The sequence below is a fragment of the Salmo trutta genome, chromosome 38 (assembly GCF_901001165.1).
Source record: "Salmo trutta chromosome 38, fSalTru1.1, whole genome shotgun sequence".
Taxonomy (NCBI): Eukaryota; Metazoa; Chordata; class Actinopteri; order Salmoniformes; family Salmonidae; genus Salmo; species Salmo trutta.
The window spans coordinates 20483326-20497461 of record NC_042994.1 but is presented as its reverse complement, the minus strand read 5'-3'; the positions used below and the strand labels follow the sequence as shown (position 1 = coordinate 20497461).

At 40.0% G+C, this 14136-nt stretch overlaps 1 protein-coding gene across 4 annotated transcripts in view; it reads left to right on the top strand.

The window, feature by feature from the left end:
* Window positions 1–1193: 1193 nt before the first annotated feature.
* LOC115178050 (potassium voltage-gated channel subfamily H member 1) overlaps window positions 1194–14136 on the top strand; it is an 84521-nt gene continuing 71578 nt past the window's right edge. For 3 of the 4 annotated variants that reach the window (XM_029739070.1, XM_029739069.1, XM_029739071.1), the window contains exons 1-9: window positions 1194–1814; window positions 2442–2468; window positions 4609–4732; window positions 7385–7491; window positions 7612–7740; window positions 8271–8389; window positions 9927–10094; window positions 10501–10725; window positions 12939–13368. In XM_029739070.1, the coding sequence (XP_029594930.1) occupies window positions 1742–1814; window positions 2442–2468; window positions 4609–4732; window positions 7385–7491; window positions 7612–7740; window positions 8271–8389; window positions 9927–10094; window positions 10501–10725; window positions 12939–13368 (1402 nt within the window). In that variant the 5' untranslated portion in view covers window positions 1194–1741. The remainder of the gene's footprint in view (window positions 1815–2441; window positions 2469–4608; window positions 4733–7384; window positions 7492–7611; window positions 7741–8270; window positions 8390–9926; window positions 10095–10500; window positions 10726–12938; window positions 13369–14136) is intronic. The other variant, XM_029739072.1, reaches the window with a different exon arrangement.

Here is a 14136-nt window from a genome sequence, read left to right as displayed (position 1 = left end):
CTGCCTAGTCTATGAACTAAACTATGGATACAATGGTTGGTAAAAAACACAAAGCTCTTTAGATGGTCAGTGAAGATAGACCCCAGCAGTTTGCTATGAAGGAGGCAAACTGGATATAAATAAAGATACAAATATGGATAAAGAATTAAGAAATGCCTATATTTTCAATTTATTAGGCAGGCCACTGTAGTGTACCTAATATGAGCTGCATTTCTGTACAAAATAGTCTTGCTCACATGTAAATTACTGTAATGTAGGCTTACATCTATTCATTGGCAAAAACATAATATTGGGGGGGATAAGTGTACTATACCACTTGGCAGAGGCCATAGTTCAATCACATACAGATAAACTGTTTACCCAAGATCAGGGGTCTTTTGTCACATAACATAATAATTTATGTAATTTCGCCATGATACCTATGCTACAACTCTCTTCAATCTGAGTAAGCCCTATAGAATGAGTTAATCAATGGTGCCATATTGAACTCGGGGAAACCACTAGGACTATCTGCAACTAACTGAACAAAAAATATTGTAATCAGATTGCAGATGCTTTTTAAAAACTAGATTACTTCTAAATTCAGAAATTACTTTTAAATTCATAAAGGATGTTTTTGGGGGAAAAAACACTGACACCTTTGTTGTCTCAATGACATTCAAGGCCGTTTTGAAAAAAGTTTTTAAACTTGTTCCACATACATGACCACAAGTCAGCGACCATTATGATGACACACCAAATGCGTTTGATGGATCCTTTTTTTCTTATTCTAAAACAATTTTGGTATTTGTTTCATCAGTCCATTGTTGATATAGTCCCAAAATGTTTTGCATGTCAGCAATCAAGTTTTAAAGATATATAACTTTCAAAATACAGAAATACAGCCAGTGTGATGCATTTCGCATGATGCAAAACATTTTGGGACTATATCAACAATGGACTGATGAAACAAATACCAAAATTGTTTTAGAAGAAGTTTTGGGGAGGAGTTTTCCTTTTAAAGGGAAAGAAATCCAAGAGTAATTGAAAGTAATCCGATTACGTTACTGAGTTTGGGTAATCCAAAAGTTACGTCACTGATTACAATTCTGGACATGTAACTAGTAATTTAACTAACACATTACATTTAGAAAGTAGCCTAACCTACACAACCCTGGTCTCTCTGTCTCTCTCTCTGTGTGTGTGAGTCCTTGGGATGCTAGTCCTTGCACTCCTGAAGGCGGGCTACCTCCTCTAATTCCCCTCTGTGGCCTATTAGCCTAAAAAAAAGCGATGAGGTCGCACAACCAACCAGTGTGAAGTGCAATATAGCTGTGTTGTTTTCCCGGAATCCACTGCGCAAAATAATCCCATTTCCAGTCAGTTTTCCATTTTTTGGGGTTCTAGTATAAGGCCTAACGTGTTCTTCATAGCCTAAACGCCGGGCTGTTAGTAAACCTACTCGGTATTCCTTCACGCAATTGTGGGGGTGGGGTACTCATGTGCAAAGATGTGAGACAAGAGACAGGTGATGCGCTGTCTGCATGCATCCCGTCTTCAACAGAGGGAGCACTGCCACGGAACGAACGGTCGGAAACAGCATGAGGTGAGGGATTCTTCCACTCATCATATCTAAGCAGAACAGGGACCATGAAAGCAGCCGAGTGGAGATTTGAGCAGCTGTTATCATCCTACGGATAATTCAGGCATCCTTTCACTCTAAACGCGTTCTCTTTTTACCGACGTTGAATGACGAGGCGGAATGGCAGGTGGACGTCGAGGACTTGTGGCCCCACAAAACACTTTTCTCGAGAACATCGTCCGGAGATCCAATGGTAGGAATGTGTTCGTTTTTATGTTGTAGGAAGAAACACTGTGGATGATAGTCCATTGTCCAATCATTGAAAAACATTGATTTAATTAAAACCAAAACACTCAGGACAACTAACCGATTATTGACACTAGTCATTGTTAACCGTTTTTTTGTTGTTCATTAGCCTATTTGATTTATACATTTATACAGCCAGCATGCTATGCAAAGAATGACTCAACAATTCAAACAATTATGTAATTTAATGGATGTTGTCTTTACAACAAAAAACTCGAATAAATAGCTGTGTCTACAATTTGTATTCCTTACCAGTCAACTGTACTGCACCTAAAAATAAACCAAAACATCACTGCATTCCACATGATTTGTGCATTAAATAAATAACTAAATGAATGGATTAACATTTTCCTCTTCACAAACTTATTCGATTCATGTTGTAAACCCAAATTAAAACTGGTTTTCAATTTATTGGTTTGCGGAGTTACCCAGACTTGATGGGCAAAATTAATCCGTTGATTTATTCTGAAAGTGACATGCTTGCCACGGGAACTTTTGCTTTGGTTAATTAATTTCTGTTTTTGACACTGTTTTTTGCCTCTTGCTTTAACCACTTTTCTTTTTAACTTTTCAGTTTGGACATTATCACATAGACAGACAGGTATAAACAGTGTTTTAAAGTGGTGTCATGTCCCCTTTGTTCCTCCCCCAATCATCCACCATAGACTTGTTTGTGTTCTGTCGACCCATTTTTCTTATCCACTTTTTATCACATAGACCTTACTTATGGTGAATAGCTTCACCCTCAAATATTCTTTGCACTTGCTTCCCAAGTTTTCATTCCTGATGCTATCCTATCCTATGTGGGATATACTCTAGTAGATAAACTCCCTCCAGTTTCCGTACTATTCCCCAGTACTACTCCCCATGTTTTCAAGGCGTTGTGTCAGTCTTGTGAAACATTATGTTTTGACATACCCAATGTCTGTGATGGTCTCCTGACATTCTCATGTCGGTCTGTGTTGTCAATATGTATGAAGAATACATATTTTCTTAAGATAAGAGCGAGATTAAGTATACTGTAAGTACAAAATAAATCAGAGTAGGAGTGCGGATTTAGGATCAGTGTTTATTGCCTTTTAGGTCACAATGAATAAGATGAGGGGGGGAACTTGATCCTAGATCAGCACTCCTGATCTGAAATGCTTGATACATACATCCACTGAGTGTGCTAGACAAGAGAGGAAATCATCTTATGCTCTCTCTACCCCCACCCCATTATAGACACAGGTTATGTATAATGGTACCAAGACCACTTCACAAATGAGGTAGTCCCCGCTCAAAGTTTGCTCAGAGAGTTTTGGAATGGGGCAGCTAAGATCGAAGGGCAAAACACCCAGCTGCTTGAAATGTGCTGGCTCATCACCTAGAACTGGGCCATTTTAATGACACTGTAATGAATGTAGTCTTAAAAGTGACGCCTGACGTTTAAACACAACACAGCACCTTCTGAGGTCACTGCTACTACTGCATCACTGCCTACCTAGCCAATGATAGACAATGTTATAATGATTGGCACCACTGCCCAGCCAATGATAATGTTAGTCAGGTTGCATTAAAACAGGCAAGACCCCATTTACCAGGTTTAAAGTTGTGGTACAATGGATACCGGCACCTGAATCTGTCCGATACTATACAAGAGGGATATGTGGTGTTGTATCGTAACCCCTTTGAACCAGTGGAATCTTAAACATTGTTTAATGTAGTAGCTTTCTGCAAATGAAAAAGTATGCAATAATCAGGTTAATATTGACCGATTAATATTGGCAGATGATGTATTGGTCATATCGGTAACAGTGAAATTGTTGGATTTTGTGTACAGCATATTGATTTCACTGTCACGTTTTCCCTCTTCTCTCAACCTTGTTGCAGTAGCCTCGGATTCAATTTCCACAACAAGTAAAACATCTTTGCCAATATGATGTATCATCATGGCAAAGCTTTAGATGCTTTCTTTCCCCTGTTTCTATAGTGGAGTTCGTCATGTATTTCATGTCCAATAAATTCTACATTCACATACTATAGTTGGCAGTACATATTTAGAAGTATGGTAGTATATTAAGTAGGCTTCAAACTTTATTTTACAATGCGCTAATTTGTCTGTTTGATATTTATCTAGATAGATAGATGTAGATGGTAACAGTTATTACTCAACAATATGCCATAATGCTCAGTATTACAGTAATACCTACTTTTACCTAACTCTAACTTGTTAGCTGACTACTAATTTTGATTAAACATTTATTTTTATTAAAAAAAAATATATATAGGGTACAGTACACATTAATCAACATCAATATTACAATAATGCAACATCTATGTAAATGTACTGGGGTTAGTCAAAAGCTAATTTGCACCTGTAGTCCCAGGGAAGCTAAGGGCAGTTACACAGCCACAATACAAATACTCACTAAAACAATACAATATACAAATACATTACATCCAATAATATAGAATAAGAACAATAACTTATTCGTAATAAAAAAAACTATCATCAACTGTCGTCTTACATACGAGGAACACAGATAACTTATGTGTACAGGTTTGGATAGATTTGAGCCATGTTTTCAATTTCATTTTAAAAGTACAATAATGATTTCATGAAATAAAGACAAGTAGGCCTACATCCAGGTACCTTATAACTTCCAAGTAAAATAATGAGTTAGACAGTTAATAGGGATGTAGTAGTTTCTATCAGTTCTTTCTGAACAGATTTCATGTTGTTTTCCCTCCCTGGGCAGATACCAACTTTGTTCTGGGCAATGCCCAGATTGTGAACTGGCCCATTGTGTACAGCAACGACGGCTTCTGCAAGCTCTCCGGTTACCACCGTGCTGAGGTCATGCAGAAGAGTAGCACCTGCAGGTACTCACTTTGCTACTTATGACTGCATTATGGCACCACTGATTTTGTGGGTCAGCATTTTGTTTCACTAACAGAAATACTATACAGTAGAGTATAAATACAGTATATCTACAATAACATATAAACATATCGGGCTGGTTTCATGGACCCAGATTAAACCTACTCCTGGATTTAAAGGGGCAATCTGCATTTGGTACATCCATTTTTAGACTTAAATTATTATAATATATACCCAATGATTCTTGAATATAACTTATAGATACTGTCATACCCCATCAGAACCCAAAATAAAAGCTGGTTTTACTCTTTTGTTGGTAAAGATTATTGTAAACAAACACTTTATAGCCTCAAAACGTGGTTAAAACTATCATTTTAATATCACGGATGGTCAATCCTTGTATCCATAGCTCTGTCCATGAATTTGAGAGTGGTAACATTTCTCCAGCCCCATCCCACAGCTTGTTAACCCCAAAAAATGTCAGGGTGCCCGCTTTATTGTTTGAACTGCAGATTGCCCGATTTAAAGTCATACTCAATGGAAGATATCTAATAAAAGTGATTTTTAGTCCAGGAATAGACTTAATCTGGGTTCGAGACGCAGTTTATAAACGTTTAAACATACAGTACATTCTATACATTAATAATACTATTGTTACTACAATATAAATAAGACATAAGTTGACAATGTTTGTTCCATGCAAATTCCGGTTATTTCAGTCAACAGCAGTCAAGTGTTTTGGAATGGGAGAAAACAATATAGGCACTAAGGAATTCAAATGTGCCTCTGAACTAGCACACGTACAGTTGAAGTCAGAAGTTTACATACACTTAGGTTGGAGTCATTAAAACTAGTTTTTCAACCACTCCACAAATTTTTTGTTAACAAACTATATTTTTGGCAAGTCAGTTAGACAACTACTTTGTGCATGACACAAGTAATTTTTCCAACAATTGTTTACAGACAGATTATTTCACTTATAATTCACTGTATCACAATTCCAGTGGGTCAGAAGTTTACATACACTAAGTTGACTGTGCCTTTAAACAGCTTGGAAAATTCCAGAAAATGATGTCATGGCTTTAGAAGCTTCTGATAGGCTAATTGACATCATTTGAGTCAATGGATGTGTACCTGTGGATGTATTTCAAGGCCTACCTTCAAACTCACTGCCTCTTTGCGTGACATCATGGGAAAATCAAAAGAAATCAGCCAAGACCTCAGAAAAAAATTGTAGATCTCCACAAATCTGGTTCATCCTTGGGTGCAATTTCCAAATGTCTGAAAGTACCACGTTCATCTGTACAAACAATAGTACGCAAGTATAAACACCATGGAACCACGCAGCCGTCATACCGCTCAGGAAGGAGATGTGTTCTGTCTCCTAGAGATGAACGTACTTTGGTGCGAAAACTGCAACTCAATCCCAGAACAACAGCAAAGGACCTTGTGAAGATGCTAGAGGAAACAGGTACAAATGTATCTATATCCACAGTAAAATGAGTCCTTAATCGACATAACCTGAAAGGCAGTTCAGCAAGGAAGAAGCCACTGCTCCAAAAACGGCATAAAAAATCCAGACTACGGTTTGCAACTGCACATGGGGACAAAGATCGTACATTTTGAAGAAATGTCCTCTGGTCTGATGAAACAAAAATAGAACTGTTTGGCCATAATGACCATCGTTATGTTTGGATGAAAAAGGGGGAGGCTTGCAAGCCGAAGAACACCAACCCAACCGTGAAGCACGGGGGTGGCAGCATCATGTTGTGGGGGTGCTTTGCTGCAGGAGGGACTGGTTCACTTCACAAAATAGATGGCATCATTAGGTAGGAAAATTATGTGGATATATTGAAGCAACACTGAAGACATCAGTCAGGAAGTTAAAGCTTGGTCGCAAATGGGTCTTCCAAATGGACAATGACCCCAAGCATACTTCCAAAGTTGTGGCAAAATGGCTTAAGGACAACAAAGTCAAGGTATTGGAGTGGCCATCACAAAGCCCTGACCTCAATCCTATAGAAGATTTGTGGGCAGAACTGAAAAAGCGTGTGTGAGCAAGGAGGCCTACAAACTTGACTCAGTTACACCAGCTCTGTCAGGAGGAATGGGCCAAAATTAATCAAATTAATTGTGGGAAGCTTGTGGAAGGCTACCTGAAACGTTTGACCCAAGTTAGACAATTTAAAGGCAATGCTACCAAATACTAATTGAGTGTATGTAAACTTCTGACCCACTGGGAATGTGATGAAAGAAATAAAAGCTGAAATAAATAATTCTCTCTACTATTATTCTGACATTTCACATTCTTAAAATAAAGTGGTGATCCTAACTGACCTAAGATAGGGAATTTTTACTAGGATTAAATGTCAGGAAATGTGAAAAACTGAGTTTAAATGTATTTCGATAAGGTGTAGGTAGGTAAACTTCCGACTTCAACTGTATGTGAATTCAACATGACATTCGCTGTGACCAGTGCTTATGCAGATGGCTTAACCATGTTGTTTGTGAGCCGCAATGTTTTTCGTGAGGCCTTTGTAGCTGGGATAATTTGTTTCAAGAACAGTGTCTGCCTAAGCTCTGGTAGAATCTGAATGTATTATCCAGTTTTATTTGTTGTGTATGTAAATTAGCACCAACAATGCAATTTTCAGTTTCATGTATGGAGAGCTCACAGACAAGGAGACGGGTGAGAAAGTTCAACAGATCTTTGAGAATTATGAGATGAATTCGTTCGAAATTCTCATGTATAAGAAAAATCGTAAGTGTTTCTTTGCTCTCTGTTGATTGAATCATATCAAATTCAATTGTTACATCAATTACTTATGAGATACATTAGAATATGAACAGATACCATAACACCATTTTGTGTTTCCTACAGGGATGCCGGTGTGGTTCTTTGTTAAGATCGCTCCTATCAGGAATGAGCAGGACAAGGTGGTGTTGTTTCTGTGCACCTTCAGTGACATCACAGCATTCAAACAGCCCATTGAGGATGACTCTGTGAAAGGTTGGCGTGACACTGAATTTCAGATAATCTAAGGAAGATTCTGTTTTTAATGAGGACAGGATCACGCTGAGGATAGTAGATGCAATTGGTTTTAGACAGCTACAAATGTGGGTTGCTGACATTATTGAGAGAAACCACAGTGCAGCATTTCACGTTACTACTTACATTTTTGTCTGATAATTTGAGCTAGTAATGTTGGACTTTCTCACAATTCCAAATCAACTGCTAGCTAGCCCTTGTCTTTAGGCAGTTCATGCAGATCTGAAAGAAATGGATAGGTATAAGCATATGGTATTAGTTCCATTTGCCATCAAATTTGCTATGAATAATTTCCGTAATATTGAATACACCTAGTAAATCTTTTCAGATTTACAGATATGCCTACGGGGTAGTAGCCTGAAAATTCAGTTTGAATTTAGCTCAGTGTCACATTTGTTTAAATGCAGCATGATTCAGTCTTGATTTCAAGGCTAAAGGGAGTGGATATGGGTTGATTTGGTATTCCACATTTCTTTGACTCTGTCATTCAGGATGGGGTAAATTAGCTCGGCTCACCCGGGCCCTGACGAGCAGCCGGGGAGTGTTGCAGCAGCTGGCACCCACTGTCCACAAGGGCGAGAACGTCCACAAGCACTCTCGTCTGGCTGAGGTAGAGTGTGTGCCTCTGTCCCTGTTGATAAGCACTCATCTGCCTAAGTGTTTCTGGAAGGAGCACCCGTCTCATTTTTCCAAGCCCACTTCTGTTTAGCTTCAGATGAAATGCCTAATCCTGTCCCCATACTCACTCGCAACTTCTGAGCTAATGAAGTGTGTCTTTCCATTCCCAAAGCAGAAGATCGCAAGCCCTTGGCCACCTGGGCAACTGTAACTCTGCAGACAGACACACCTCTAATATGAATGATCACTCTATATATAGTCCTGACCATAAATCCTTATGGCAGAAGTCCCCAATTACATTCAGCAGTGGGCTTGAGCGCATGGTCGGGGGGCAGGAACATAGTTATACATAATTTGTACGCATTTGACCGCAAGAAGCCGAAACAGATACAGTATTTGACAAATAATTTGTCCCGTGAGCCGCCCATTGGGGAACCCTGCCCTATGACCTTTGCTGTGGAGTTGTGTAACCTAAATGTACATTTACATGACTAATTTAGCAGACTCTCTCATCCAGAGTGACTTATAACCAGTGCACTCACTTATAATCAGTGTGTAAAAGGATAGATGTCAGCAGGTGCAGGATTCAATTAAATCTGCTTCAGCAATGTTTGACTTGTTTATGGACTTGATTATTACTGGCCCACGTACACTTTTTTTACTCTGAATAATGCAGCCGTCTATGCTACAGTCTACAGTGCATATACCATACAGCAATGCTGGTTTGATTGAATAGTCCTTAGTCCTCTGAAAATCCCTAGGCTAGAAATAAAGTCTAGTCCTCTGATATCCCAAGGGGACTGATTGTTTGGGTAGATATCTCCTCTGACATCTTCTGGGACTAGTCCAAGATGTCTTACCACCACCATCTTCTAGCAACATCCTGTTTCTTGAAAAATGGTGGAAAAGCTAATTGTGTTTAGATGGTCAGATAAGGTGCTCTGTTTACTAATGGGAAGATGAGCTTGCTACAGCAGCTTAGGTAAAACAAAATGGCTACAGTTAGTTTATTTGTTGATCCTGGAAAGTTACATTAATTTAAAAAATATATTAAGGGAGAGAGGAATTCCACTTTTTTTTTTGTATGTTATATTGATTGGGATAGAGAGTTATGTCACTTTTTCCAAGAGATACTGAGAGATGAAATCAAGGCAACACTGAACTGTCTTTGTGCGGTCCAAAAGACTACAGAACAAGGTCATTATATTGCCATAACTTACTATTTTATATTATGAGTTATGTCAAAGTTATCGCTCTCATACAATAAGAAACACTGTCATAACAAACTAAAATGTTGTCATATTTTTATGTACACTAGGTAAAAACACACACCTGAAATGGTAAATAGCAGGAGAAACAGATGACACACTGGTCCAATTCAGTGTTAGCCTTGTGGAACCAGCCTGATCGCGGTCACCATTCTATGAAGCGATCAGGCTGGTTCCACCAGGCTAATTCAAGATAGCTAGCTGTCAAAACACTGACTCATTCATGACTTGTTACCAACTGTTTCTTAACCAAAAACCTAGGTCCTCCAGCTGGGCTCAGACATCCTCCCGCAGTACAAGCAGGAGACGCCTAAAACTCCTCCCCACATCATCCTCCACTACTGCGCCTTCAAGACCACCTGGGACTGGGTCATCCTCATCCTGACCTTCTACACAGCCATCATGGTGCCCTACAACGTCTCATTCAAGGTCTAAACTCTATTCAACTACCCACTAACCCTAACCTTAACCCTTACCCTAACCTTAACCCTTACCCTAACCTTAACCCTTACTCTAAACCCCAAACCGAACCTTAGCAAGCTGTTTTTTTTAATTTTTACTTTGTTTGTGTGTACTTTTATTGACTATGTACCAGCTGTAAAGTAAATTGCCACTCAGGGATAACTTATATTCATTCTCTACTCAACTACTTAAGTAATAAAGATTCTCTACTCAACTACTTAAGTAATAAAGATTCTCTACTCTACTACTTAAGTAATAAAGATTCTCTACTCTACTACTTAAGTAACAAAGATTCTCTACTCTACTACTTAAGTAATAAAGATTCTCTACTCAACTACTTAAGTAACAAAGATTCTCTACTCTAATCCTCCAGACCAAGCAGAACAACGTCACCTGGCTGGTGGTGGACAGCATCGTGGATGTCATCTTTCTGGTGGACATCGTGCTCAACTTCCATACCACGTTTGTGGGGCCAGCCGGAGAGGTAATCTCGGACCCCAAGCTGATCCGGATGAACTACGTCAAGACGTGGTTCGTCATCGACCTGCTCTCCTGCCTGCCGTACGACGTCATCAACGCCTTCGAGAACGTTGACGAGGTCAGTGGTTTGTTTGCTAAATGGGGTCTGTGTGTTTGTGGATGGATGGATATGAATGGAGACACACAGACAGACACACAGATAGACACACACACAGACACACACATTGTTTATGGATCTGGAAAGCTTACCACATCGTTGACTCTTGGAAAGCTCACCACATCATTATAGCGTAATAGACACCGACTGGACTTCTCAGCAGTAGAAATGTCATCCCCTGCAGTTGCCTAATGGTTGCTGGGGAATACTGTGAATAGAGGCTAAAAAGTCAGACAAGATACCTCTAACATATTAAAAAGAACACAGGAATTGGAGGCTGGTAAAACGGCACATTTTTCTGATGCCTCTTCAAGACATTCCGTAGTAAAACACACTGTAATCAAACTTGGCACAGAGGCCCTTGTAGGATGGTCCAGATCGTCTTGATTCACATGCTAGTCTTGATAACCTTAAAGTAATCAATAGATGCTGCAAGTGATACCATTCTAACCTACGCCCAAGTACAGTATTATTAGCATAAAAATAACTGTGTACTACATAAGGCACAGATAAAGGTCAATATTACATTTAAATAATGAATAAACACGTGCTTCAAGGGTCAAACAACAAGCATTGTTAGCCAATTATAGCTTAATTAACAAGTCAAAACACTGCTTTTGCCCTTTGGGCATTGTAACTTAGAACCAAAACAAAAGTGCCGGATCCACCATATTTCCTCGCCACATCTCCAGTGTTATGTACTGTTCTGTTGTATGCCTGTTGTTGTACGAAGGGTGGTGTGGCGAAAGATTATAGCACCCCAACAGTGAGCTCCCACAAAGCCTGTGGGCGTTGCATGTGCCTTTGCTGCACTTGTCAACGCCAGTTATCCTTCCTTTTCATTCGGCGCTGTGCTTCAGATACAAGCATTGTGCAGCTAGCATCCATTCTGCTCCTCTGAAGCAAAGGCTTTCAGCACAGTGACCTTGTTGTATTCAATGACAATTGTAGTGAGACGTTCAAGTTGCCACAGGGACACATTTCAGCTTTTTGTAGTTGAACGTAATTGCATTATGAATGTGTCCCTGGTGAACTGAAAATACTTGATGCAGTAGGTTTGCACGCGTTGTGGAGGCGGATGCGAGCAGAGGCTAGTGAGATTACATAAACCGCACTGCATTATGTGTTTCCCTTCAGTACTCAATGTAGATTCACCCTTTCGGGAAGCGCCAGGTACATCTCAGCCTCTCTGTACAGTATGCCACACTGTCTTAAATGTTTTAGGGAATCTAGATTCGATGAGCAGTTGATTTCACATCACATTTTGACGTTTGAAGACATCAAGAGCTTGATTCAAATTGAGCAAGCAAATGAGGGTAATGGAATTTTTGATAAAGCCACATACGAGTGACTCATTCAAATGCTGGAATTAAATGTGTCATCTCCAAATGGATCAGAAACCTGTCCTCCCTAGTACTCTTTCACATACCATTATCGGAGTAAGATCCTGGAACGTTAATTTTGGGTGCCTGCTCCGTGCCCATCTATGAAAACAAAAGTAACCCCGGGCTAAATTAATTCCAATACTGTACTTTCCAGAGGTTGGTCCAGGACCCAAATAACCATTATTCTGTCACACGGCAGTGTGGAATTCTTCACTAAACCAGCTTCTGTAGCAAAGTGATGTTTTGTGGAAGTAGCATGTTGTAAAGCATACCCTCCAGCTATTATTTTATTTTATTGCTAATGGCATTGTATTCATTATCATAAATCCATATGCAGGATATACTGTACAGTGTTTTAGGGAGTGGAGTTCCACAGGGTTCACTGTTGGGACCCTTCCAGTTTATCTTTAATCAATGAATGAACAGTTATTAAAATAGTTAGAACCATGAACAATGGATAATGGGCTCCCGAGAGGCGCAGCGGTCTAAGGCACTGCATCTCAGTGCTTGAGGTGTCACTACAGACACCCTGGTTCGACCCTGGTTCGATTCCAGGCTGTATCTCAACAGGCCATGATTGGGAGTCCCATAAGGCGGCACACAATTGGCCCAGCGTCGTCCGGGTTTGGCTGGTGTAGGACGTCATTGTAAATAAGAATTTGTTCTTAACTGACATGCGTAGTTAAATAAAGGTTCAATAAAAAATAAAATTATTGGTTGGTTAGTAAAGCTCTACTTTTCATTCTCTCTCTAAGCCTAACCATTCCCCTCTTTTTTTCTACCCACCAGGGCATCAGCAGTCTCTTCAGCTCCCTCAAAGTAGTCCGTCTGCTTCGCTTGGGTCGGGTGGCCCGTAAACTGGACCACTATATTGAGTACGGGGCCGCTGTCCTGGTCCTGCTGGTGTGCGTCTTTGGCTTGGCCGCCCACTGGTTGGCCTGCATCTGGTACAGCATCGGCGACTACGAGGTCATCGACGAGAACACCAACAGTGTGAGGATGGACAGCTGGCTCTACATATTGAGCGAATCGGGGGGGACGCCGTACCGCTTCAACGCCAGTGGCTCCGGGAGGTGGGAGGGCGGGCCAAGCAAGGACTCGGTCTACATCACTTCCCTATACTTCACCATGACCAGCCTGACCAGCATCGGCTTCGGCAACATCGCCCCCACCACCGACGGAGAAAAGCTCTTCGCCGTGGCAATGATGATGATCGGATGTGAGTAAGAACCCTACCCATGAAATTTCACACTGTCATCAATGGAACAAATTAAACCTTATCAAAACCATGTTTGATACCTTGTCACCGATTCCATTCCAGCCATTACAATTATATCTCCGCCCACCAGCCTCCTCTGACTGCCGTATTGTCTTTATGAAAAACACAATTGACATTTCATTAAGAAATACCATGCCAGATGTGTCCCTTCTTCTTCAGGGAGAAGTATTGTTAACAGGCCAGTATGTCTCTGAATCCTTGAGGAATTCAGTAGAAGATAGCATGTTGTTTAATGTACTTACTATACAACTCAATCACAGGTAAATTTACCATTAAGTTATTACAGAAAAATGCTTGATTGAAGCATTTATGAACATTGTGATGGTTCTAATCAGTTCCAAAAAGACACAGGTTGTGAATTTCACATGGTGCTTAAGGTTTATTATGAGTATGCCAATTTGTTTAATTTTGTGCTGTGAAGATTGTACATATTTAAAGAGGATTTTCAAATGCTTTCATCCATTTTGAGCTGGCAACTGAGTGATTCATCGCGTGCCCATGGTTACTCCTTCTATGGGAGATGCGATTGACACAGTTTTGTCCCGGTCCTATTGTGGGACATTGCTTTTCATAGAACCCTGTTGTGATTTTAAATTGCATTCTCAATTGCAATGCAGGCCTCAAGATTGGGGAATATGATGGATTGCATAAAGGAAAGAGAGTTCTGTTTTGTCTTTTTAGGTCAAGTTGAGACTTTCATTATTTACC